Below are 26,796 nucleotides of genomic sequence, written 5' to 3' on the forward strand. Positions count from 1 at the left end.
AAGGTTCTAAGGCCCCGAGGCACTTAACCACTCCTCCTTTGGGTAGACTGTTCACAAGAACAAAAGTGCCCCAAACACAAGCATAAAGCCTGATGAACTTTCACAAGGCGAACACGCCCAGCTCAAGAAATAGAACATGACCTTCACCCAGAAGCTGCTGTCAAGCTCCCTTCCAGTCACTGTACCCCCCCTCCCCTCAAGGGCAACACCCTAGTATGACTTCCATCAGTATAGGTCAGTATTGACTGTTCTTGAACTTTATGACATTTGAGTCACACATGGTGTGTCATATGACTGCCTCTTCCATGTGGTCATGTGTAGCAGGGAGCTGGTGTTCCTTCTCACTGATGTATAATATTCTACTTACGAACATGCCACAATTCACTTACACATTCTACTGTGATGTCTGGATAGTTTTCAGTTTGTGGTGGTTAAACAATGCCTGTATGAACAATTCTTGCACAAGTGTTTTGGTGGACATACATGCAGGTGTTTGTTGGTTATAGAGCTGGGAGTAGGAGGTTTTGGTCAGAGGTCTATTTTTTATTTTCTGTATTTCCCAGATTTTTTTTTTTTTGGTATTCTCTCTTTTATTTTTTAAGATCTTATTTATTCATGAGAGACACACAGAGAGAGGCAGAGACACAGGCAGAGGGAGAAGCAGGCCCCCTGCGGGGAGCCCGACGTGGGACTCGATCCCTGGACTCTAGGGTGAGCTCTGGACTGAAGGCAGATGCTCAACCACTGAGCCACCCAGGGATCCCCTCTCAGATTTTATAATTAGAGAAACAGGTGAAAGATGGATTCGCTTAAGATATTAATTATAGGTCAAGCCTTGCACTCAGATGCACACACACACACACACACACACACACGTTAACACTTTTCTAGTTTTTTCCACATATATTATTTCATGTTCATGACACCCCCAAAAGATAAACTTGATACCCTGATTCTACAGAGGAGGAAACTGAGGCTGAGGGAGGTCCCCTGCCTTAGAGAAGAGATGGATAACAGCTGTGGATGTACTTTGTAAAATATAAAGCACTCTTCAGATTTGTAGAGAATGATTTCCCCATCCAGGGCTCACTCAGCCATACCAAACAGCTTCTAGAGAAAGAACAGACAGGAATTTCTCTGTTATTTGTTTGTTTGTTTTTGTTTTGTTTGTTTGTTTGTTTTAATCCTACTGCAACAAATCTTTATCACAGAGCCTTGGGTTTTTTTGGTTTTTTGTTTTGTTTTTCTTCTCAAAGGATGAGACTGGCTTCTGAGGATACATTAAACCCATATATCCTCTTGGTTTCTGGCAATGTTTTATGACTCTGTTAAAAAAGATCCTTCAGGAAGAGGAGGTGACTGACCTTTCTGTAAACCAAATGAGCCCTGTGTAGGAAGCACTTGTTAAGAGGGCTGCAAAGAGCCCCTACTGTGGACCAGCCACTGTCCAGGGATGGATCCTTCCCACTGAATACACAGAGCAGTTCTGGGAGAAAGGTGCTATTACCCCAATTTACAAATGAAGAAGAAAAACCCAGGAGGTGAAATGATTGGCCTCCACCCCACAGTGGGGATTGTTTGGGGGAAAGGAACTGGAAATCCTGTCTTATTACCACTCTTCAGGACCTGTTAGACTGTTTCTCAGTCCATTTGAACTGGCTCCACTAGGAAAAAATGAGGAGCTGGTATAAATTCGGTTTCCTGGGTACAGAGGTTGCTCATGGACATCCCAAAATAGGAAGGAGTGCCATGTGGTCTAGAAGGTTCCTTACTCCTCTCTTGAGGTAGGTGGCTCCCCTGTCTCTCTGCTCTTTTCTCTGTCTACTCCCTTCTCCTGCCTCTCTCTGCAGACCTGTTTTCTTATTTACCAATTGGCTTTTCAGCTGCCCCCAAACTTGCCCTGGCTTTGGTCATGGCCATGGCTAGACTTCAGCCTCAGAATCCTTGGCTCGCAGGTTGCTCCTCCTCCATCGTCAATCTACCCAGCTGCTCACAGTCACCTTGCTAAATTCCCAGGAGAGAATCTGGTTGGCTCCTTTGGGGTCATGCGTCCACCTGGTCCAATTAGCTATGCTCAGAATTGAGATCGAGAATCTGCTTTTTCCCCTCCATCTTGCTGCAGAGATGCTAAAGCTGGGGGTGTATGGTGTGGCTCGGGTCTATGTGGTCTAGACTCTAGGGGAGACACTACTAGGCTGAGGGGAGTCCTTGCTCCTGCCTCGATGGCTCCTGGGAGTATGGTGGGCAAGGGAGAAGCTCCCTGGTATGGCTGGTAGTTCTTACAGTGGCAGACATCACTCGCTAAAATGGACAGTGGGGCAGCCCCGGTGGCGCAGCGGTTTAGCGCCGCCTGCAGCCTGGGGTGTGATCCTGGAGACCCGGGATCGAGTCCCGCATCGGGCTTCCTGCATGGAGCCTGCTTCTCCCTCTCCCTGTGTCTCTGCCTCTCTCTTGCTCTCTCTGAATGAATAAATAAATAAATCTTTAAAAAAATAAAATAAAATAAAATAAAATGGACAGTGATGGCTTGTTGGACAGCGGACAGAAGAGACTTTGTTGCCTACAGACTTGAATTTGATTGGACACATCATAGAGAAACCAGAAAAGTCATCATTTACTATGTCAGGTATTTAGATCCATATTCTTACCAGTTCTCCCCAAGCTCCTGTAGGGGATGGATTATCATGTCCATCACTGAGGCTGTGTAGGTCCAGAGAGCTTAAATGACTTGCCCAGTGGCCACAGCAAGAAAGTAGAGCAACAGGAATTGGAACTTGATCCTCCCTGACTTAAAATGTATGTTTTTGGGGGTGCCTGGGGGGCTCATTCGGTTAAGTGTTTGGCTCTTGATTTTGGCTCAGGCCATGATCTCAGGGTCCTGGCATTGGGCTCCATGCTCAGCAGGGAGTCTGCTTGAATATTCTATCTCCCTCTCCCTCTCCCTCTGCCCCTCCCCTTGCTCATACTTGCTGTCTTTATCTCCCTCTCTCTCTCTCAAATAAATAAATCCTGTTTAAAATTTTTTATTTATTTTTAAAGATTTCATTTATTTATTCATGAGAGACACACACAGAAAGGCAGAGACACAGGCAGAGGGAGAAGCAGGGAGCCCGATGTGGGACTCGATCCCAGGACCCCAGGATCATGTCCTGGGCGGAAGGCAGGTGCCAAACCGCTGGGCCACCCAGGCGTCCCAAATCTTTTTTTTTTTTTTAATTGTATGCTTTTAGCCACGGCCTGCCATCTCTATATCCTCATTACATTTGTCCAGGTCTCTACAATTAGTGCACATCACATACATGATCTTATTGGAAGCACTAAACATCCTTTGGGGGCAGCAAATTATATTCCCATTTTATCAGAGAAGAAACTGAGGGTCAAAGAGAAGTCATGACTTGTCCTCAGTTATCTGCTGGTCCTTGACAGAGCTGGGACCAGAACCCAGGTCTTCTGGATTCAAATGTATCAACAGGTATTGCTATATCAAAATGTATCAGTGTTATTGCTGGTAGTATGGTTCTTTTTTTTTTTTAAGATTTTATTTATTTATTCATGAGAGACAGAGAGAGAGAGGCAGAGACACAGGGAGAGGGAGAAGCAGGCTCCATGCAGGGAGCCCGATGTGGGACTTGATCTGGGGTCTCCAGGATCACACCCTGGGCTGCAGGTGGTGCTAAACCGCTGCGCCACCGGGGCTACCCTCTTTTTTTTTTTTTTTTAATGTACAAAATTGATTGTTTAAGCAAAAATAATTGCAAATATACCATACCCTACAAAATAGTGTATATGTAATATACGCACAGTTCAAAGAATGATAAACATCCATGTACCTCCCACCACCTTAAAAAATACATCATCACTGATACGGTTAAAACCCCTCCACAATCTAATTCCTGTGTTCTTTCCCCTCCGGAGGTGACTACAATCCTGGATTTTATACTTAATGTTTCCTTGCTTTTCCTTATGGGTTTGCCAATATGTATTTATATCTCTAAACATTTTATTTAAAAAAATTTTTTTAATAAATATTTTATTTCTTCCTACGTGTTTCTGACTCTGATAGTAAGTGTTGTTTGTGAGAAGTACCCACTTTGATGCAAGCAGCTTTGGCTTACTCAGGTTTGCTTCAACTGTGTTGTGTTTGGACATTTGGGTGGTTTCTAGTTGTTTGTTTCTGACAATGCCACCGTGACCGTGCTCGTTCCTCTCTGCTGATGAACACAGAGTAGAGTTTCCCTGTGATGTATACCGGGGAGCAAAATTACTGGGCTATGAGGTAATCATTGCATCTTTAGCTTTAAGAGATAACATCAGATTGTTTGCTAAGGAGATTCCTCCGATTTACGCTCTGCTAGTGGTAGGCGACAATTCCTGCTGGTCCACACCCTACTGGATGACGTGACAATGGTCAGATTTAAGATGTTTTACTGTCTGCTGGGTGAATATGGTATCTCACTGTTGTGTTCATTTCTATTTTTGTTTTATTGTTTGAAGGGTGATAGGGGAGGGAGTTGCTTATAGAGCTACGGTCTTTGTCTCCAAAGGTAGCTGGATTATGGGAAATCCCCCCAACTTCGTTGAGGGTGGGGAAGGACAGCAGGCAGGAGAGGAGGGGGATGGCTTCAGAATCATGTGGCTTCCCTCAAAATTCCAGCCCCGCATTCCTGACCAAAGCAAGCCACCCTGTCCTTCCCAAGATGTCACCCACCAACCTCCCAGGCCTTTCCGAGCCCACGCCTTTCACTGAGTGAGGTCATTGGAATGCCTGGAACCCAAGGGGGCAGCCGTATGGGTCTATGAGGCAAGCATAAGCCCTGCATGAGAAATGACTGCACCTAGTCTGTCTAGAAGGAAGAAAGCTCCACACAGTCCAACCCAACTTCACATTTCCAATGTGAACTCAAGTGAGAGGAGAACTTCAGCCAGAGGCTTTTGAGGTGGAGTGAGAGGGTCGGAGAGGGCCTCATTTTCACCGATCACTGTGAGGCCCCAAACCAGTTTCACTCCTAGAAGCACATGTGCCTTGAGGCTCTTCTCCCTGTTCAGTGCAGTGTGGAGAACAGAGATTTCAGAAGTGGCTCTGGACCCAGTTTTTCCACTTCCAGCTGGGTGACTTTGGGCAGGTGATATCCCCTCTCTGCTCATATGTAAGGTGGGGGCCAGATTGCCCACATCACAGTGGGTGACTTGGCCCCAGGACTAGCCCTGTGAACACAGAAAGAGCTCTGTGAAATACATAATAATAATATCCTTTAAACTTTGGGAATGTCTTTTTGTGCAGATTAAGATTGGTTTTCTTGGGGCACCTGGGTGGCTCAGTGGGTTAGGCGTCTGACTTTCGATCTCAGCTCAGATCTCAATTTCAGGGTTGTGAGCTCAAGCCCCACACTGGGCTCCATGCTGGAGTAGAGCCTACATTAAAAAAACAAAACAGGGCAGCCCTGGTGACTCAGTGGTTTAGTGCCACCTTCAGTCCAGGACGTGATTCTGGAGACCCGGGATCAAGTCCCATGTCAGGCCCCCTGCATGGAGCCTGCTTCTCCCTCTGCCTATGTCTCTGCCTCTCTCTCTCTCTGTGTCTCTCATGGATAAATAAATAAAAATATTTTAAAAAAACAGATTGTTTTTCTTAAACTGAGACTGCCTCTCCTCCTCTAGGAAGATTTTTCTTTATTTATTTAAATTTTTTGAAGATTTTTTTTTATTATTATTATTCATGAGAGACACAGAGAGAAGCAGGCTCCATGCAGGGAGCCCAATGTAAGACTTGATCCCAGGACCCTGGGATCACAATCTGAGCCAAAGGCAGACGCTCAAGAGCCATCCAGATGCCCTAGAAGATGTTTTTTGAAGATGAAGTCCCCACGGTTTGAGGAGTAGAAGAGAAACTATTGCATTGCAGTAGTTTAAGTTCTTAGTGATTTAAAAATCAGTCAATCAACAAACACAGACTGAACTTTTCTGACAAATCTGAGTCAAGTGTCAAGCTGTAGGGACAGGGAGTCAGATGGTAATGAGTCTTGACATCACTCAGTGTTTACTGGGTTTCATAGGCTGGCCTTGCCAGGAGCAATGGAAGCTCCACCGCAGCCCTGGGAGACAGGTAGGGGGCCACTGTTTTAATGACAAAATCTGAGACTCAGAAAGGGGTAAGGGACTTGCCCAAGGTCATACAGGAGGTCATACAGGAGGGTGGGGAGAGAATAGGGATTGGAACCCAGATTGTTCATCCAAGCCTCCCCTGTACCCACCTGCCTCCCACTTCTGGTGCCAGCCACCTCTTGAGCCTTCTCTGCTACCCAACCCTGGCTCTCTGGACCTTTGCTCTTGCCTTTCCAGCCATCAGAAGTGCCATCAGGAGTCCCTCCTTGACTATAGACCTCCTTGACCTTGACTATTGAAACCCCTCTTTTTTTTTTTTTTAAAGATTTATTTATTCATTCATGAGAGACAGAGAGAGGGAGGCAAAGACATAGGCAAAGGGAGAAGCAGGCTGCATGCAGGGAGCCCGATGTGGGACTTGATCCTGGATCCTGGGATCATGCCCTGAGCCGAAGGCAGATGCTCAACTGCTGAGCCATCCAGGCATCCCTGAAACCATTCTTCTTAATGTAGCCACCCATTGAGGCAAAATGCGGCCCTTACGAATGATGTTATGGGAATGAGTGTGATGGGACAAAGTTCCAAATATATTGAGTTGGAAAACGTACAAACTATGAAACAAATTCATACATAATCACATTTTAAAAGTGTGTATATATAAATCTGCCTGGCCAGTTCCGTCCCAGGGTCCTTGAAGCTACGTCTATTTTCCCTGTCAGGCTTTGAATGCTCTCATGGTGGAACCTGGAAGAAATCAAATGAATCATAGGGATTCCTGGTGGATTGTAGTATTCCATACGAGCCAGGGGAAGAATTGGTAGGAGTGTGGATGGGGCTAGGGATCTTGGTACTCTTCTTGTCAACCCCATACTCCAGAAGCTGCCCTTGAGCCCCAGAGACTTCATCGGGTCTTCCAGAGATGGGCCTGACACAGAGTGCCCTCTGGTTTACCTTACCCCAATCATCTGAACCAGGGGTCCCAAGCTCCAAGAACCCCTTGGCTTGCCCATGTCTCAAATACTAAAACCCAGATTCAAGGTCAGGAGCATACAGAGGAGAAAATGAGCCTTCAAAGTTTTTTTTTTTTTTTTTTGTGATGAAATTACCAGTTTCCGTTTAGAAAGCCGAATAGATTTTCTGGATTTGAACTTTCACCATGAAAAATGTCTGGGGTTTTGATTTTTGCAATTAACTTCTCTGCCAACCAAAAGGTGTTTTTGGTTTTGCTTTTGTGTTTAAGAATCATGCATGCTCACTCCAGGAAATCTGGAAAATTTTTAGGAATAAAAGAAAGGTCACCTCCTCCTCCCCAATTCCTAGAGAAATATATTGTAAAAAATTGGTATCTTTCCTGGTGACCCTTTTTTTTTTCTTTTTTTTCTGTGCATGGAGTTATTTTGTTTAGTTTTCATTGTTGCTGAACAAATAGAATGATGGTTTCTGATTCATAATGAACAAAGCTGATTTCATGTATTTATAATAAGCCTGTGATGCTTCCAGCAGCTCTGCCCTCTCTGGGAATTGTGGGGGTGGGACACATTGCCCTCCCCTGTATTCTCCTGACACTTTGGACTATGCCAGCTTCACTGCGCCACTGCCAGCTCTAAGCAGTATGCTTTTAAACTCACGGTTTGTCTTGAGTATCTAAATTGTCCTTCTAGAACCTAACTCTTTCCTTTTTTCTTTTTTAAGCCCCAGAGCTCTGAACATGTACCCTTCTGGATGAACCCACAGTGATCGGCTTGTTTTGCCTTCTCCTAGCTCATGCATACTTCAGGTCTTGGTAACCAGAATGTTTTGTCTGTTTAGGCTCGAAATGATCAGTGGGACAGGAACCAAAATTAAGTGCCTCGTGATGTGTCAAGATGAACCTAGGAAAATGGTGAACTGTTGACTGGACTGCTTCTCTGAATCTGCCGGTACTTCTTTTTGTCCCTAGTTTTAAAAGTTCCCCAGAGGAAATCTGAAACCCAGACTCTTCTCAGAATAGGATGGGGGGGAATTCTAAAGTTCTCATTAAACACATTTATCCCTCAAGCTTTGGAAGGAGCCAAAAAATGCCAAAAGCGAGAATCCCAAAGCACTGCCCACACTGGTGTGATATCCTGGTAGATGTCTAACAAATTCAGCATGTGTCCCCTGGGCTTGAACATTTGCTGGGCAAAGGTCCAGAATAGTGAGACATCTTGGGATTCATCTGGTTTAGGAAAGACTTTTAACTACCAGCCGTCACCTCACTGTTCTTCAAATAGTCAAGTCTTGAGGTCTTCTCAGTGTGGGCTGTTCTGATGGAGGGCCCCCCCACCAGCATGAAGCAGAAGGATGACCTCGTCCCGTAGGCAGGACAACTGTGAAGAGAGCTGCGTGTGTCCAAGTCTGTGGGAAGAGAGAGCCACCTAGAATGTCCCCGCCAAACCAGTCACTGGAAGGCCTTCTCCAGGAGGCCTCCAACAGATCCCTGAATGCTACAGAAACCCCAGAGGCCTGGGGTCCAGAGACACTCCAGGCCCTCAAGATCTCTCTCGCTCTGCTCCTCTCCATCATCACGATGGCCACAGCCCTCTCGAACGCCTTTGTGCTCACCACCATCTTCCTCACCAGGAAGCTCCACACCCCGGCTAACTATCTCATTGGCTCCCTGGCCATGACTGACCTCTTAGTGTCCATCTTGGTCATGCCCATCAGCATCGTCTATACCACCACCCGCACCTGGAGCTTTGGCCAAATCCTGTGTGACATCTGGCTGTCTTCTGACATCACATGCTGCACGGCCTCCATCCTGCATCTCTGTGTCATCGCTCTGGACAGGTACTGGGCCATCACCGATGCCCTGGAGTATAGTAAGCGCCGCACAGCGGGCCGGGCAGCTGTCATGATCGCCACCGTCTGGGTCATCTCCATCTGCATCTCCATCCCTCCGCTCTTCTGGCGGCAGGCCAAAGCTCAGGAGGAGATGTCGGACTGCCAGGTGAACACATCTCAGATCTCCTACACCATCTACTCCACGTGCGGGGCCTTCTACATCCCGTCCGTGCTGCTCATCATCCTCTATGGCCGCATCTACGTGGCTGCCCGGAACCGCATCCTGAATCCGCCTTCGCTGTACGGGAAGCGCTTCACCACAGCGCAGCTCATCACGGGCTCCGCGGGGTCCTCGCTCTGCTCCCTGAGCCCCAGCCTCCAAGAGGGGCGCTCGCATGCGGCCGGCCCCCCTCTCTTTTTCAACCACGTGCAAGTCAAGCTGGCCGAGGGTGTCCTGGAGCGCAAGAGGATTTCGGCGGCCCGAGAAAGAAAAGCCACCAAAACCCTGGGGATCATCCTGGGGGCCTTTATCGTCTGCTGGCTGCCCTTCTTTGTTGCATCTCTGGTCCTCCCCATCTGCCGGGCCTCCTGCTGGCTCCACCCAGCCCTCTTTGACTTCTTCACCTGGCTAGGCTATCTCAACTCTCTCATCAACCCAATAATATACACTGTGTTTAACGAAGAGTTTCGGCAAGCGTTTCAGAGGGTTGTCCATGTCCGGAAAGCCTCCTAGTCTGATTTGCTGGTGACTCTTGTCATCCGGTGTGTCCTGTAACCCAGCTGGAATTGTCTTGTTTCGTTTTCCTGAGATTTGGGTCAATCCTGATGTCTTGGGTTTTGGTTCCATCAATAGAATTGTTCAGTGAGTGTTCTTGTTGTCTTCTTGACTTCTGGGGCACCCCCTCCAAGTGGGGCAACTTTGTGAAGGGGAACAAGATCGAAGATGTCCCTTTGCGTACTATTTTCACGGCTCATCCCTGTTGGGAGAAATGTGATCCATGGGATTCCCCATTGATTTGGTTCAGACAGGAAACTGTCTGACTCTGCAGAGAGATCCTAGGTTCAAATGGGAGGCTTTCTGGTCTACCCAGGTTTTGTATGGAGCTCAGAGGAGGAAGGTATATGAGGTTAATGAATTGAGCTGAAAGAGAATTTGCAGTCAGGATAGAGGGCTCTCCGTTCCATGTGGCACCTTGATTAGAAAATAGCACGCAGATCAACTACCCCGTACCCTTGCTCCTTCCTCAGTGTCTCCGCATCACCTTAATGTTCTGAGTTAACACCTCCAATCACCCTCAATGATATAGATTGACAGGCTTTAGACCCACCAAGCTTTGGGTGGGAGACTGTTCTGAATTTTGTTTCATGAATTATTTTTTTATATCCTGTTCTCATCAGAGATCTTTTTTTTTTTTTAAACATTTTGTTTATTTATTCATGAGAGACATAGAGAGAGGGGCAGAGACATAGGCAGAGGGAGAAGCAGGCTCCATGTAGGGAGCCCAATGCAGGACCCGATTCCAGGACTCCAGGATCACGCCATAGGCTGAAGGCAGGCACTAAACTGCTGAGCCACCCAGGGAATCCCCTCTCATCAGAGATTTTATTTTCATCAGAGGTATTAAGATGTTGAGTCTTGTCAAATAAAAAGCATGAGACGTCATGGTCAGTGAGGTCTTCGAGTAATATCCCCCCCTCTCCCTGGATGAACCTTTCAATCCACTTCAGTCTCCAGCATTTACTGAGCACCCACCACAGGCCCAGCTCCATGCTGGAGTCCTGGCATCTCTTCTCTCACTGGAGCCTCATAACAATGAAAGCTGGTCTCATGATGGTTAAAGCTGAGCACCTGATACCTCAGTTCAAATTCAAGTACTACCGAATTCTAGCTGGGGGGCCTTAGGCAAGTTTTTTTGAAGGCTTCTTTGCCTTGCTCTCCTCACCTGTAAAATTGGGATAGTAGTAGGTATGTATAAAAACAATAGCCACTATTTATGGAATGCCTACAATGTTCCTCGTGCACGTTTTCTTGTTTGCTCTTCATCCCCATTTTATAGATGCAATGAAATGTTCCGATTGTTAGGAAAGATTTCATAAAAAGGAGACACTTCAGCAGCCTCCGAAAAGCTGAGCCTTTGTGGGATGGGAGGCTAAAGAAGGGGGGAGATGGGATGAGGCCTCTTGGGGGAGATGGAGCGGAGCAAAAGAAGGTAGGCAAGGACACACCAGGTGGTCCTCGCAGGAATAAAAACTGGGAGGTCTGTCATGCTCAGTGGGTCTCTGGACACAGAGAGAAGAATGAGAGCCAGGACTATGGGATATCAGGAAGGGAGGCAAAAGAGGGATGCCAAAATGGGAGGTGGGGAGGAGCACACAGAGAAGTCTTATGTTGACCTTGAAGTTCCTGCTGGACATCTCATAGTGTACTTCCTGGACCATCTGCATTAGATCCAGGGACCAGGGAGCTTGTTAACACTGGATTCCTGGTCCCTAATTCAGACCCATTAAATCAGACCTCTGACAGTGAGGCCCAGGAATCTGAATTTTAAATAAGCCTCTCTCTGACTTGTAGCAGATTTCTAGCTCTCTAAAGTTTGGGGACCTCTATGTTAGTGTCTTACTCCCCCTGTGAGTTCTCTCCCTGAGCCCAGAGACACCTCTCAGTCGTTCATTGCTCTCCTCTGCACCTGGCTTGTCCTTCCTTACCTTCTTTTAAGGCTGTGCTCTCTTTACCATCTGCTCGCTCTTTGAGCCATCTTCCTGGTCTGGGAAGCATTAGGAGTTCAGAAATTGGACAAGGATGCATAGCTCAGTGGTTAGCTCAGTGGACATAGGCTTTGAGGTCAGAAACAGCCAGAATTGAATCTTTGTTCTGCCATTTATCAGCTATGTGACCTAGGAAAAGTCGCCTATCCTCTCTGTGCTCCAATTTCTTCATCTGTTAAATGAGATTGACAGTATCTAAGCCATAGGATTTTTGTGGGGATTTAATGAGGTAGTAAATATAAAATGCTTTGCAAGTGTCTGGTACATAAGTGGTCAGTAAGATGTCATCTTTATTTTGAGAATTTGGAGCCAATTATAGAAGAAGCTCAAAGGCCACTTCCTCAGAGGCCTTCCTTGACCATCTAGAACAAAATTAATAAACCTTCTAAAACATGGCTTTATTGAGACATAAGTCATACACCAAACAATTCACCCACTGAAAGTTTACAAATCAATGGCTTTTAGTATTTCAGAGTTGTAAAACCATCACAACAATTCATCACCGCAAAGAAATCCCTGAACCCTTACCCAACACTCTTTAGCCTCCCTGTTCCTAGACAATCATTAATCTAGTGTGTGTCTCTATAGATTGCCTCTTCTGGACACTTCACACAAATGGAATCATACAATCTGTGCTCTTTTGTAACTGGCTTCTTTTGTTTAGCATAGTGTTTTCACAGCTCATCCATATCAGAGCATGTACACTATTTCTTTTTATTGCCAGCTAATCAACTGTATGGCTATACCACATTTTACTTATTCATCCATTGATTGACATAGGGGTTGTTTCCACTTTTTCCCATGATAAATAATGCTGCTGTGCATGTTCTTGTACAAATTTTTGCATAGACACATGTTTTTATTTCTCTTGGGCACACACCCAGGGATGGAATTGCTGGGTCATATGGTAACTCTATGGTTATCCTTTAAAAAAAAAAAAGATTTTACTTATTTATTCATGAGAGACAAACACACACAGAGACAGAGACACAGGCAGAGGCAGAAGCAAGCTCCATGCAGGGAGCCTGACATGGGACTCGATCCTTGGTCTCCGGGATCACACCCTGGGCTGAAGGCAGCGCTAAACCGCTGAGCCACCAGGGCTGCCCTCTATGGTTATCCTTTAAGGAACTGCCAGACTGTCCTCCAAAGTGGCAGCTCCATTTTACATTCCTATTAGCAGTGCATAAGGGCTCCAGTTTGTCCACATCCTCACTGGTACTGGGTATTTGGTTTTTGATGATAGCCACTCTAGTGGGTGTGAAGTGGTATCTCATTGGGAAGGCAAACTTTTTTTAAGGGCCAGATAGTATTTTCATCTTTGTAGATCATATCATCTCTCTTCCGATTGCTCATCTCTGTCATTGTGGCGTGAAGGCAGCCATAGACACTATGTAAGTAAACAAGCTTAGCTATATTCCAATAAAATGTTATTTACTGAAATAGGTGCCAGGGCAGCCCGGGTGGCTCAGTGGTTTAGCACCGCCTTAAGCCAGGGCCTGATTCTGGAGACCCAGGATCAAGTCCCATGTCAGGATCCCTGCATGGAGCCTGCTTCTCCCTCTGCCTGTATCTCTCTGTCTCTCTGTCTCTCTCTCTCTCTGCCTCTCATGAATAAATAAAAATAAAATCTTTAAAAAAAAAAAAAAAAAAAGAAATAGGTGCCAGCTCACAGGCTATAGTTTGCAGACCCTGCATCTAAAAAAAAAAAAAAAAAAGCAAACACCTCTGCCCACATGTACCTAGTCATTTTCTATCCCCTTCTCTTGACTTTATTTTTTTTATTATACTTATTGCTAATAACAATGTGTATGTGTTAGTTTTGCTTATTGTCTGCCTGCCATCTCTAGAATGTTAGCTTCTTCGGGGTGGAGATCTTAAGTGTCATGTTCGCTGTTTGATACCCAGTACACCATAGTGCCTGGCACATAGTACCTACTCAATAAATATTTGAATGAATGAATCGAACACCATTTCCAGGTTTACAAATGACTGGTTCTCAGTGTCTTCATCTTTAGAATTTTGAGAGAACGTGACTGGCCCTGGGGCTGGCACCTCACAAATCATGAGATTTAGTGTCAGGTAGACCTAGGTCAGACTTGGAACAGTTCTGTCCTGAGTGTAGCTGATGCAAGAGGTGAGTGAGGACACTGGGTGACCCCAGTGTCTCCAAGGAGCCAGGGCTGGGACTGACCTCCCAGCCTGCACTCAACCCCGCCCCTCTGTCCTTTTGTTCAGATGACTCCCTCCTCCCTAGTCTCTACACACTGACAGTCCAAGGAGAGGCCAGCTTAGGAGAAAGATCAGCTGTTTTCTGATCTTTGTCATTATTACCTGAAAACTGCCTTTTGGGGTATCATGCCTGGAGAACCGCACACTAATTAGGCCACATGAAGGTGAAATTAAAAATAAACTTGTTTCCCACGACCGCAGAGGAAGCCTGTATTTGAAGTCTTTCTCCTCCACGCCCTCTCCCCCAACATCCTTGTCATGCTCCTAATTCTTTCACACTTAGTCACACACACACACACACACACACACACACACACACACACACACAGCATGATAGTGGGCAGGGTGAAGGAGAGGGAGCAGAGCCTTGGCTAGGAGACAGCTCTGCTCCTTTCTGATTGAAGCAAGTGTGGCAAACACGGCAGGGCGCCCACCTACCAGCCAATCCTGCTTTCTTGCCCACAGAACCCCAGATCAGTTCCAACGACAGCGCACCCTGCCCCTGCCAAGAGGTGGATCCTCATTGATTTAGGTCAGTTGGGGTATTTCCATACCCCTTGCTGGGGATTGGTCAAGGGATAGACATGTGAGCCAGCACTGGCCAATGGGATGTAAGCAGGGAGCTGAACTGGACAGATGGACTGAGGGGGTTCCCAGGACCTGCAAACATCAGGACAACCCACAAAAAGTACCAAGCAAACCAGACCAAGTCGGTCGTGCAAGATGTAAGGGGAAGCCGGCAGGGGGCTTGAAGAAGAAAGATACTTCTTCAAGGAAAGAGAGACAGGGAAGGAAAAAAAAAATCCTCCTGCTTGGGAGAAGTCCCAAGAGGAGGGGATGCTTGGGTAACCATACTGTGATTCTGCAGGAAAACCTCCCGGATGCCCCGAGGATGGTGGAGGGGAAAGAGCAAGTCCCCCAGTTCCTTGACCGCATCACTGAGGACTGGAGCATCCTGGGGACCACCCGTCTCAGATTTCTTGGTAACCGAACAGTGACAGTCCTATGGTTTAAACCCCGTTGGCTGAGTTCTCTGTTTCCTGCTGCTGAACACATCCCGACAGACACGGGAAGGCACACCTCTCTCCTGCTACCTTGCCCTTCCGTAGGCTGAGCCGCATGAAGCACTCTGGCGCAGGCCTGGGGCCTTGGGCGGGGGGATGGGCCAACAAGTGTGATAAACAGCTTGTGTTCGTTGGCTGCTGTGAGACATAGTGACCCAGGGATTTCCAGTGTGGTGCAAGCACTCCGTGAGGTCTGCGGGACCATGTGGCAGCAGAGGAAATGAAGGCTCAGAGAGGGTGACTCACCATTTGAATCTCACTCTGTCCCATCCGAAGTGCATGTTCTTTCTCTTCCCAGCTCTATCTTGGTTACACCACCAACAAGGGATACTTTCTGGAACGTTCCTGGTAATGGGGAGATCAGTTTCCATGAGACATCTAGCCCATCGTTGGTCAGCATTGACTGTTCTTCCCAATGGGGCCAACTCTGATTGATTGATTCTTTCTTCTTCTTCTTTTTTTTTTTTTTTTAAGATTTATTTATTTATTTTAGAGAGAGAGCCTGCATGGACTGGAGCAAAGGAGGGGCAGAGGGAGAAGGAGAGATAATCTCAAGCAGACCCCCTGCTGAACACAGAGCCTGATTTTTTTTGGGGGGGCAGGCTCCATCTCAAGACCCTGAGATCATGATCTGAGCCTAAATCAAGAGTCGGATGCTTAACTAACTCAGCCACCCAGGCGCACCCAAAATCTGATTTCTAGTAACTTCTGTGTATATGGCTTGATCCTGTTTTATTTTTTCTAAGACTTTTTATTTATTTATTAATGAGAGACAGAGAGAGAGAGAGAGAAAGAGAGAGAGGGAGAGGCAAAGACACAGGCAGCGGGAGAAGCAGGCTCCATCCAGGAAGCCTAACTTGGAACTTGATCCGGGGTCTCCAGGATCAGGCCCCAGGCTGAAGGTGACGCTAAACCGCTGAGCCACCCAGCCGCCCTTGATCCTGTTTACTGAAACCTGGATGCCAGGACTGTGCTTCCCCAGGCCGATCAGCCTCACCTCAACCTTTCTTCTTTTAACATAACTGAGGAAGGAATTGGCCCATATTGTACTTGTGGTCAGACTAAAAGCACTAAATCTTTTTTTTTTTTTTTTTTTTTAATAAGCTCCATGCCCAATTTGGGGCTTGAACTCAAGACCCCTAAGATCAAGAGTCCCATGCTCAGGGAGCCTGGGTGCCTCAGTTGGTTAAATGTTTGCCTTCCACTCAGGTCATGATCCTGGAGTCCTGGGATGGAGCCCCACATCGGGCTCCCTGCTGAGCAGGGAGCCTGCTTTTTCCTCTGCTCCTCACCCTGCTCATCCTCTCTCTTTCTCTCTCTCTCTCTCTCAAATAAATAAATAAAATCTTAAAAAAAAAAAAAAGTCCCATGCTCTACCGACTGAGCCAGCCAGGCACCCCTAAAAGCATTAAATTTTGTACCCACCCAGTGCTTTTAAGCTGGCTTCACTCTTCTGCCCCTGGCCCCTGCTTCTATACCTGTGAAATTGAAACCAAGGGCAGGAATTTTCAATGATCCATGCTACATTTCTCCTTATAGGTTCCTACATATTCTGCAGGTTAAGCAGTTTTTAAAAGATGATTTTTTTTTTTTTTTATTCAACAGAGAGAGAACATGAGAGCAAGAGAGGGAGAGTGGCAGAGGGAGAAGCAGGCTCCCCGCTGAGCATGGAAGTCTAACATGGGACTCCATCCCAGGACCCCGAGATCATGACCTGAGCCGAAGGCAGACACCTAACTGACTGAGCCACCCAGGCGCCTCAGATTAGGCAGTTTTTGAATCCTGATTCTGTAAGCCTCTATAAGTGCTGTCTCTCCCAGCTTTGTGGGATCCTAATAGTAAATACATCCCAATCATTGAAGAACTGTTACATCCACTGAGGACAGGGGCAAAGCCCTTGGCACTTCCTCTGAGCTAGCAGCACCAAACCTGATAAGGATGCCTGCTCTGGCAGAGATACTGATACTACCGCCAACCATGTAGTAGAGTTCTGCAGAGCAACAGAACCAATATGATGTGCGTATGTAGAGAAAAATATTTATTTCAAGGAATTGGCTCACACAATTGCAGAGGCCAATAGGTGGGAGATTCAGAAAATAAGTTGCACTTCTCATCCAAAGGCAGGCTGCTATCGAACCAGAAAGAGCCAATATTGCAGATAAAGTCCGAAGGCCATCTTCTGGAGAATTTCCTGTTGCTTAGGGAAGGTCAGCCTTTTGTTCTAGTCAAGCTTTCAATTGATTGGACAAGGCCCACCCACGTTATGGAGAGCAATCTGCTTTATTCAAAGTCCATTGACTTAAATGTACATTCATCCAAAAACCCCCTCACAGAAACATCCAGAATCATGTTTGACCAAATATCTGGGCATTGTGGTGCAGACAAGTTGTCACATAAAATTAACCATCACCCCTCTCTTGCTCTCACAGCCAGGCTCCTTCCAGCACATGTCACTCTGGCCCATGATCTCTTATCAGACTCAGCTCCACAGGGACTCTCCTTGATCTCTGTATAATAATAATGATAGCTAATAATAATAATAGCTACCGTTTATTGAGTTTCTACTGTGTCCCAGATCCTGCCCAAAGCATTTTATGAATATTAACTCATTTAACTCACATAAAGTTGGTACTTTTATTATCCTCCAGATAAAGAACCAGAAGTCCCAAGAAAGTAAATAATGTGCCTAGTGTCATGCTTCTAGAAAGCAGTGGAGCCAAAATTCCCATATAGTTACACCCTAGAATCCACTGGTGGATGAGGCCAGGGTCAAAACACCACGTGGCTATGAGGGGCAGCATAAGGTAGTAAACAAAAGACAGGTTTGGGAATCAGACAGCCTGGGCTACCTATCTCAGCTCTTCCATTTAATTCCTTTCTGTCTCTGTGCTCTCTACAATTTGGGTAACAGTAATGTCAGCCTCCCAGGGTGGTTGTAGCTTGGCACTGTGCCCAGCCCTGTAGCATTCAAAACCAGGGGATGGGGGATCCCTGGGTGGCTCAGCGGTTTGGCGCCTGCCTTTGGCCCGGGGCACGATCCTGGAGTCCCGGGATCGAGTCCCACTTTGGGCTCCCGGCATGGAGCCTGCTTCTCCCTCCTCCTGTGTCTCTGCCTCTTTCTCTCTCTCTCTCTGTGTCTATCATAAAAATAAATAAATAAATAAATAAATCTTTAAAAACATAAAAAAAAAAAAAAAAAAACCCAGGGGATGTTCTTGAGTGAGACCGGACCACTGCTTACTCAGGAAGAATTTTGCTGAGCACCTACTACGTTCCAGGTACTTTACAGACATAGCCTTATTTAATATTCAGATCGGCCCTGTGGGGAGTCCGGGTACTTATGCCCCTTTTACAGATGGGCAAAAGAAGTTTGGAGCACTAATGAGTCACATAACTCGGCTGGGACAACCCATTGTCCCGAAACATTGCAAAGCCGGTGCTCTTGGCTCTTTCCCAGGAGTCATAAACTCAGGGACTGTGGGGGTTGTTCATAAGTGAGTAAAGCAGACTGGCTGTGACACAATAGGGAGATGTGGGGACTCTGGCGACCCAGAACTCACATGCTCTATCTTAACGTGAGCCACTACTCATCTCCAACTGACTCGTGTTGTGCAGAAACGTGCTAGTGCTGTTTTAACAGAGTGAGGAATCTGGATTTTCTGTGCAGTCTCCTCATTTTGAAGGTTGACAACTAATAAACAAACAAACCACTGTGCTACTATGCCAACCAGAAAACAAACCTGTGAGCTGGATTTGGCCCCTGGGCCACCAGTTGGCAACCTCTGATCCTCTCCCACACTATTGGCTAATTTCTATGCCCTATATGGCAGTTGCTTCCCTCACAGAGCTCATAGTTTATCTGGAGACCAAAGTGCACGAGCAGATTAGAAAGCCAGATTGCCTGTCCTCCCCTGCGCCTGTCCCGTGCCCCATCCTGTGCCCCGCCCCCACAGCTTCCTCAGGTGCCATTCCAGTCACCTCTGTCCCAGGCAGGGCTGGCTTGTGGGGCAAGGGAAGGGACCATGCCCAGCAGGGAGCAGATGCAAGTAGTCCTTTGCATCTGGGAGTCTTAGAACAATGGATTTACCTGCTTCCCCAGGGCACCCCAGGGATTCCAGACCGGGAGACTATCAGATGGAAGAGGACCTTCAAGTTCATCTAGGACAACCCCAATCAGACGGCTAATGTCAGAGCAGTAGCTCACACCTTTTGATTGCTTTACCTCTTTGACATCCCCCCACCCCCCCGCCGCCAAACAGCTAGCTTAAAGTGTAAGCTACTATGATGCTCATTCTGCAGATGGGGAGATGGAGGCTTGGAAGGGTTAAGTAATCGTCCTGAGGTATCACAGCAAGTAAATAGCAAAGTCAAGATTCACATCTAGTCAATGCGACCGACCCAAGGGCCAAAACTGCTAGCTATCAGCCCGCGCTGCCGTCCTGAGCCACATTGTACCAGTTGCTTGATTCCTCACCACTCCTACCAACCATCCTCAAGCCTCTGCTCACCTGTCCAGTGACAGGGGGCTCACTACCTTTCTATTTTATTAACCGTAGCTCACTCACCCGGCACTAGGCATTTTTAAATGATCTTTTTATTTTCTTTTTTATTATTTTTTTTAAGAAATTTATTTTATTTTAAAGACTTTTTTAAAAATTTATTCATGAGAGACAGAGAGAGAGAGAGAGAGAGAGAGAGAAAGCAGAAGCAGGCTCCATGCAGGGAGCTCGATGTGGGACTCAATCCTGGGACTCCAGGATCACGCCCTGGGCCAAAGGCAGGCTCTAACCCGCTGAGCCATCCAGGGATCCCTTAAATGATCTTTTTAGATTTATTTATTTATTTGAGAGGCAGAGACAGAGAGAGGGGCCAAGGGAGAGGAAGAGAATCTGAAGCAGACTCCCCGCTGACTCAAGGCTCGGTCTCACGACCCTGAGATCATGACCTGAGCTGAAACCAAGAGTCAGATGCTTCACCAACTGAACCAGCCAGGCACCCCTGCACTCGGCATTTTAAAAAGTGTTTTATATCATTCCATTCTCACTGATCCTGCATGCTCCATATAATACCCATTTTACATAGGAGAAGACCCAGTTTTAATGTGATGAAGGAACTTGTCCAAGGTTACAAAATTACTTAAGGACAGATTGAGATTCAAATGCAGCTCTGTTCCTTATCTCAGACTGAAAGCCTCTCTTGATTTTGGGGAAGAAAATTCTGTCCCTTAAAGTAGTAGCCCCTGATTCCTAGTTCACCTACTCCTTTTCCCCTGATGCCCTCTTCAGATGTTTGAGGGCAGACACTTGGGCGCCTTAAGTGTTTATTTTTTTTTTAATAACAGAGTCAATATTCTGACTTCTTCCACTGTCCCCCATAAAATGTAGTTTTGTGGTCCTCCCTCAGCCATTATTTTGTTCATTCTCCTAGGGACAAATTACATTTTCTCTATGTCCGGGTCAAAGTTCTAATCCCAATTAGAGGGATTAAGGAGGGGGGAACACAGGACTCCCGACATGGACAGAAGGACTATCACCTCCTTCACTGAACATGTAGTGCTTCTATTAATATAGCTCCAAATTCAATGCAGCATCTTCCATGTACAAAGCACTTGGTATAGAGAGTGAACAAGTCAGTGACTTCCCAGCCCTCCAGAAATTTATATCTGCCCACTGAGCTAAGGCAGGAGCCAGAGTCATGTGTCACCTGGTGAACTTTATAAAGATTTTGTTTATTTTTGGGGGCGGGGGAAGGGCAGAGGGTGAGGGAGAGAGGCAGGCAAATTCTGTACTGAGTGTCCAGCCATATGTGGGGCTTGATCCCATGACCCTGAGATCAAGACCATAGACGAAACCAAGAGTCAGATGCTTAACCAACTGAGCCAAGGCGCCCCAGCTTGGTGAACCTTAGGCATAGATCCTAAAATATCAGAGCTGGTAGGGCCCAAGCCCCTCCTGTCCCTTTTGTAGTGATGAGAAAACTGAGCCCAGAGAGTGGCAGTGATACTCAAGATTCCACAGTGAGACAGAATCGACTTCTGCCTTTCTCAGAGCCTCAGGCGCAGGTGAGCTCTGCGGAGGAGGACGTAGCCTGGGATGAAAATCCCAACACCCTTTGGGATGTTGCTGCTGTTAAGCGGACCCACACGAGACCTCCTTCCTCAGAGGGGCGTTCAGAGACCCTGGTCTATTCCAGAGATGACCACCAGGTGGCGGAGGGGCCCCAGAGAGAGGCGCGGAAATCCAACGTGGGTGGGTATCTTCCTCGTTCAGAACAAATTTTCCTTTGCTCGTGGGCAGTGGGAAAAGCCTGTGCTGGCTCTGGGAGGGCACTCTGGCCACTGTATACATTATAAACATCCAGAAGTGAATTCTGTCTCAAGCTTAGGGCAGCTGTGAAAAGCTTGGACACAGGTATCACACAGAATGGTGGGAAATCTAGATCCTCTTTGCTGCTTTAGCATGTCACCTCCCTGACACCTTAGCCTCTGACCATAGAGTGGGTGCATGATAAGGTCCTCATTTCCAAGCCTCTGCACTGAGCCAAAGGTGCTGGTGGTCTCTTCCTGAGGGGTCCTTTCCCAGGTGGATGGTGTGTAAACTCCCCCACCCCACCCCACCCCAAAACTCAGTAAGAAAGCCTCCATCAAATGGCAGGAAGCCTTTGAAGCCACCTGGAGAAGGTGAGGCTAAAGTCACCTGACAGCCTTGCAGCCCACCTTAGGCCTGGCAGGCAGCTCATCCACACATTTGTTCATCTCCGATCACATAGGAAACTATGTGTGAAGGCTCTGAGGCTGCCAATCATGAATGTTTGGAGCCATGGGGGGCGGGGGGCAATGGCAAGGATGCCTGAGAGGAAAGAGGGTTGGAAGAGTAGGCCGGGCCTTGGGAGCTCACCCAAGCTATTGACTTTGAACCTTAAACTGGGGACAGCAGGAAATATTGAAGATTATTCATTAGGGGAATGACTTGGGTAGATAAGTGTGGAGAGCAATCGCTCTGGCTGTGGATGAAGGGAGGAATGGAGCTGGGGAAGCCTGGAGGCAGAGGGACCAACCATGAGGCTGAGCAAGTAAGAGCTGCAGGCTGAACTCAGGGAACAGTGATGGGGCTGATTTTCCATCCACTCGGAGCTTCTGATCAGCTTGAGTCACCCCAGTGAATTTTGTCTGTCTTGCCCGTGAGCTAGTTCACCCAGGGTAAGGGGCTGCCCTGAGGCCAGGCAGGAGGAGTAGGTGGTCCTAGCAGCAGTATTTCCTAGATCCTTGATGAAAACAGCCTGGCAAGAGAGAGGTTGGCTCCAGAGACAAGGTCCTGGGTCAGACCGGAGGGGAGATGCAGTGTGGACGAGTGGTTAAGAACACATAATAGTGTCAGACACATCTCTGCCACTTCTTAGCTGTGTGACCATAAGCAGGTCATTTTGCTTCTCTGATCCTCAGGTTTCTTATATGTAAAGTGTGATTCTGAATAGGGCTCCCCCCATGAAGCTGTCATGGGGGCTGGACAAGGTAATGTGTGTGAAGCTCAGCACAGTGCTTGCCACCCATCACGGGGAAGCCTAAGGGGGAGCTTCATGTCCTCAATTCCCCTCAAAAACAGGGTCTGTTGCTGTGACACGGTGGTCATTCTGGTGCTGTGGCACCTTTCCAGGCCAGCGTGGTTCCAAAAATGGGTCAGCCTGGGCTGCACACCACACTGCATTGAGCCAAGGGAATTCCAGCCAGAAGCAGAGAAATGATAATTTGATCAGCCAGGGCCACATTCTGGGAGAAATGTACCATTTGTGTTCTAATTTTTGAAGTACTAAAAGTTATTCTCCTGGGGCGCCTGGGTAGCTTAGTCAGTTAAGCGTTGGCTCAGGTCATGATCCCAGGGGTTCTGGGATCGAGTCCCGCATTGGGTTCCCTGCTCAGCAGGGAGCCTGCTTCTCCTTCTCCATCTGCCCCTCCCCCTGCTTGTGCTCTCTTACTCTCTCTGAAATAAATAAAGTCTTAAAAAAGAAAACGAAATTACCTTAAAAAAAAGTTATTGTCTTGACTCTCTTGGTCTCAGGCAAGATTCCTTGTTTTATTTTCTTGGGGTCTTCCTTATTATGTGAGTGCTCATGCACTACAGTCTTCCTACAGTACCAGTTATTATGGCAGCAGGACGGTGCCCATGGAAGTCGGAATCTGCTAAGGAGTGTGTAACAATTCACCTGCCGAATCAACTGTATTTAAATATATATTATATTATATTTATATATTATATATATACATAGATATGTATATATATATACACACATATTAGGGCAAAGTGCTTTGTAGAATTCTTTCATATAATCTTTATGGCAACTCTCTGAGGTAGGTCCTGTTTGCTATTGTGTCTGCTGTTTGAATGAAGAAACTGGCCTAGAGAGGTTAACAAATGTACCTGGGTCTGTTTAACACCAAACCCTTTGCTCTTGCTGTGACACTTACCTGTCCTGTGGAGAGGTCAGCAGAAAGAGACCTAGGGCCCTAGGTTACCCCCAAGCAACCTATCCCCCGAGTTCCCCAGTGAGTAGGATGCCAAAGCTTGTCTGGTCCAAAAGCCAATAAGAGAAATAATCATGTGACCCATGGCCCAGCGGATGTCATAAAAACAGCCCACCTTATTAGCTGGGGGGAGGGTGTCCCTTGTTTAATACATTCCCCGAGAAAGATTCGTCTCTCCCAAGTCACTAAACTAATTCTTCCCATCAGACTATAGTAATAGCTGATTCCTACATAGAATTTAGTACACGACAGACCTGTTATAAGAACTGAAAATGCTTTAACTCATTTAATTCTCCCAATGACCCCAAAGAGAGAGGTTTCATTATATCATCTCCATTTTTCAGATGAAGAGCCAGAAGCATAGAGAAGTTAAATAACGCCTAAGTTCACATGACTAGGGTATGGTAGACGTGGACTTCAAAATAACAGTCTGGCCCCAGGTTTTGTATGCTTGATCACATGTTTGCTACTTCCCATACAATTTGTAACTCATCTTGTTTCCCTCTTTGCTCGGACTGCCAGGAAACTCAGAGCAGTGGTTTGTGTTTTGTTTTGTTTTGTTTCATTTTTTTTGCTCTGCCACAATGCTATCCTCAGGAAGCTTAGCCTAGTATTTCTGCTCTAGTTAGTCAATTTTTCATCTTTTTCCCTTCTTCCCCTCTGGCCTTTGGTCCAGGCTTTCATGACTCATTGATTCTTGCTCTTTAATTATTCATCAAGTAGGCTTGAAGCTGCAATGGAAACCACCTCAAAACCCTTTGGGGGAATAGGCAGGACATATGCATCAATTATATGAACAGACACAATTTCTGACCGGCTGAGCCAACTGGACAACAGTCAGTGCTAGATGGTTATGTTTTGAGCATCTTCTGTGTGACCAACACCGTGCTCCATGGTGTATAGAACAATGAACCCAAGTTAGTCCCAGTGTTAAATTATGTTAACTGCTGTAATAGAGAAATCCTGAAATTTCAGTGCTTAAATACAATGGAGGTTAGTTCACTGTGTGCTCCATTCAGTCAAGTGAGACCAGGCTGAGTGAGACCCAGGCTGACAACATTTGGTATGTGTGTCTTCCAAGGTCACTCTAGTATTGGCATCCAGATGATATCTGGATATCTCTATCCAGATGATAGAGGAAAAGTAGAGCTCTGAGAAAGCATACATATTTCTTGACTCGGATTTGGCCTGGGTATGGCCCGCATCGTCTCTGCCCACATCCCGTTGGTGAAAACTAGTTGCATACTTAATTATGTAAGGGGTGCTGGAAAATGTAGTCTGGGCTGCTTTTTTCTGAAACAACTCTATTCACGGAGAGTGAACATCTTTGGTGAACGGCTGACATTGTGCTAGTTCACAAGCAACTGAACATTTTTGAACCATCAATCCTTATAAAATGGCTAAGAATGCCATGCCACATAGATTGTGGCCACGAGAAAGGAAACGGTCTTCCTTTATTTATAGGGAGAGCCAGGAGCAAAATGCAGTGTTTATATTTTGGACCAAACATATTTGTCCAACAGGAGAATGGGCTACTATGGGAGAGAGAGAATTCACCATGATAGAAGTATTCAAGCAGAGGCTGAATTTTCACTTGGTTGAAGGTTCGTTCTTCTTAGGAGTCAAGGTAGGTGCCTCCTCCCAGTCCTTCTGACTTTGAGCTTCTGTGCTGGGCTCCATAGTCATCTCTGAGCATCTACCTTGCGCCAGGTCTAGGTGGGGTTTTTGGGGGACCCAAAACAAATAAGGTTCTAGCCCTCAGGTTACTAGGCTGTAATGCATTAAAGCAGGACATCTGGGAAGCAGGACAGTGGAATGACCATTCTGAGCTCCAGAAACAGGAGACTGGAGTTTAATTTCTAACTCGGTTGCATTTGGCTGTGTGACATTGGAGAAGCCACTTGACCTCTCTGATTCTCAGTTTTCTCATTTCTAGAATAGGGCCCATGTTACCTTCCTAACTCCTGAGGACCTAATGGCACAATTACACTTAGAGCATTTGCAGGAGAGTGAAATGTAGAACGCGCTCTCATTCCTAGTAATGTGTTAACGATGACCTTGGGTAGGTCATTTCGATCTTGCAAGCCTCAGCTTTCTCGTCCGTGGGATGGAGCCAGCGCACTTGCACCGCGGGGTCCGCGCCTGCCATTTCGGCTCTGGGCTTCTTCCGCCCCCGGGTAAGTGGGTCACATCACACGCCGCGGGTCAGGGCTGGACGACCGTGGATGGCAGTCGGCACCTTCCGGCCAGAGGAGGAACCCGAGTTCACAAGGACGCGATTTCCTGGCTGCGCTCCCCGGGAAGGAGGTCTGAGCCGGGTCCCATCCCCCGGGCTCCCGCTCAGGAAACGTGGAGAGAAAGCCAGGAACCCGGCCTGCCAGGCCCGGGCCCCTCAGCGCCTTCCCTCCTCCCTGCCCGACCGCAGGAAGCCGGCTGGCGGGCACGCCCTGGCGGGGTGGGGACGGCCGCGAGCGCCCCGCGCTGCCCCCCGCAGGCTTCCCGGCCCGCGGCCGCCCCGAGCTGTCCCTGCGGCGGGCGCGCCGCCTCCCCGCTCCCGCTCCTGCAGCCCGCAGCCCGCCCCGCAGTCCTCCCGCAGCCCGCAGCCTGCACGCCTCGCAGCCCGCCCCGCACCCCGCACGCCCTGCCCCGCTCCCCGCCCCGCACCCCGCACCCCGCACGCCCCGCCCCGCAGCCCGCCCAGTAGCCCGCAGCCCGCCCCGCACGCCCCGCAGCCCACACGCCCCGCCCCGCAGCCCCGCAGCCCCGCAGCCCCGCAGCCCCGCAGCCCCGCAGCCCCGCAGCCCGCCCCGCCCCGTAGCCCCACAGCCTCACTCCGCGGCCCCGCAGCCCCGCAGCCCGCCCCGCAGCCCCACAGCCTCGCTCCGCGGCCCCGCAGCCTCGCAGCCCGCACGCCCCGCAGCCCCACAGCCCGCCCCGCAGCCCGCAGACTCCCCTCCCCCCCTGGGCGCCGCTGCACTGACGCTGAGTCCCGCCGCCCCGCCCCGCTCGCTCGGAGCCCCCGCCGCTGGGGCTGGGCTGGGGAGGAAAGGTCGCTGGGGCCGGAGGGTGTCGCAGGTGAGTGCGGGGTTCGGATTCGACCCCGCGGGGTCCGTTTGCCTCCGCAGCGCGCACCTTGAGTCTGCGGACCTGGCCCGGGTCCTTGAGGGGTTCAGGAGGTTCAGCTCAAGAACAGGAGGTCTGAATCCGGGGGCCCCCAGAAGTCTGTGCACCTCTTGATTCTACGTGTACCATGTATTGCATTTTTGCTCAGAGGTTTAAAGGTGTCAGTGACCCCAAAAGGGTTGAGAACCG

The 26,796-nt window shown here is 47.9% G+C and overlaps 1 protein-coding gene and 1 long non-coding RNA gene across 6 annotated transcripts in view; one reads left to right on the forward strand and one right to left on the reverse strand.

Annotated features, from left to right (window-relative positions):
• HTR1D (5-hydroxytryptamine receptor 1D) overlaps window positions 1–15,343 on the forward strand; it is a 31,442-nt gene extending 16,099 nt beyond the window's left edge. For 2 of the 4 annotated variants that reach the window (XM_077899198.1, XM_077899199.1), the window contains 2 exons: window positions 7,912–13,116; window positions 13,332–13,638. In XM_077899198.1, the coding sequence (XP_077755324.1) occupies window positions 8,504–9,637 (1,134 nt within the window). In that variant the 5' untranslated portion in view covers window positions 7,912–8,503 and the 3' untranslated portion in view covers window positions 9,638–13,116; window positions 13,332–13,638. Of the gene's footprint in view, window positions 1–7,700; window positions 13,117–13,331; window positions 13,639–14,770 lie in introns of those variants that run through there. The other 2 variants (XM_077899200.1, XR_013380581.1) reach the window with 2 other exon arrangements.
• The window catches only part of LOC144314726 (uncharacterized), a 28,021-nt gene extending 2,083 nt beyond the window's left edge, over window positions 1–25,938 (reverse strand). Inside the window, exons 1-3 of one of the 2 annotated variants that reach the window (XR_013380582.1) lie at window positions 22,982–25,938; window positions 15,213–15,311; window positions 4,050–5,205 (exon numbers count right to left, since the gene is read on the reverse strand). This is a non-coding gene — a long non-coding RNA (uncharacterized LOC144314726). Of the gene's footprint in view, window positions 1–4,049; window positions 5,206–15,212; window positions 15,312–22,981 lie in introns of those variants that run through there. The other variant, XR_013380583.1, reaches the window with a different exon arrangement.
• Window positions 25,939–26,796: the final 858 nt, after the last annotated feature.

Source organism: Canis aureus, chromosome 5 (assembly GCF_053574225.1).
Source record: "Canis aureus isolate CA01 chromosome 5, VMU_Caureus_v.1.0, whole genome shotgun sequence".
Classification (NCBI taxonomy): domain Eukaryota; kingdom Metazoa; phylum Chordata; class Mammalia; order Carnivora; family Canidae; genus Canis; species Canis aureus.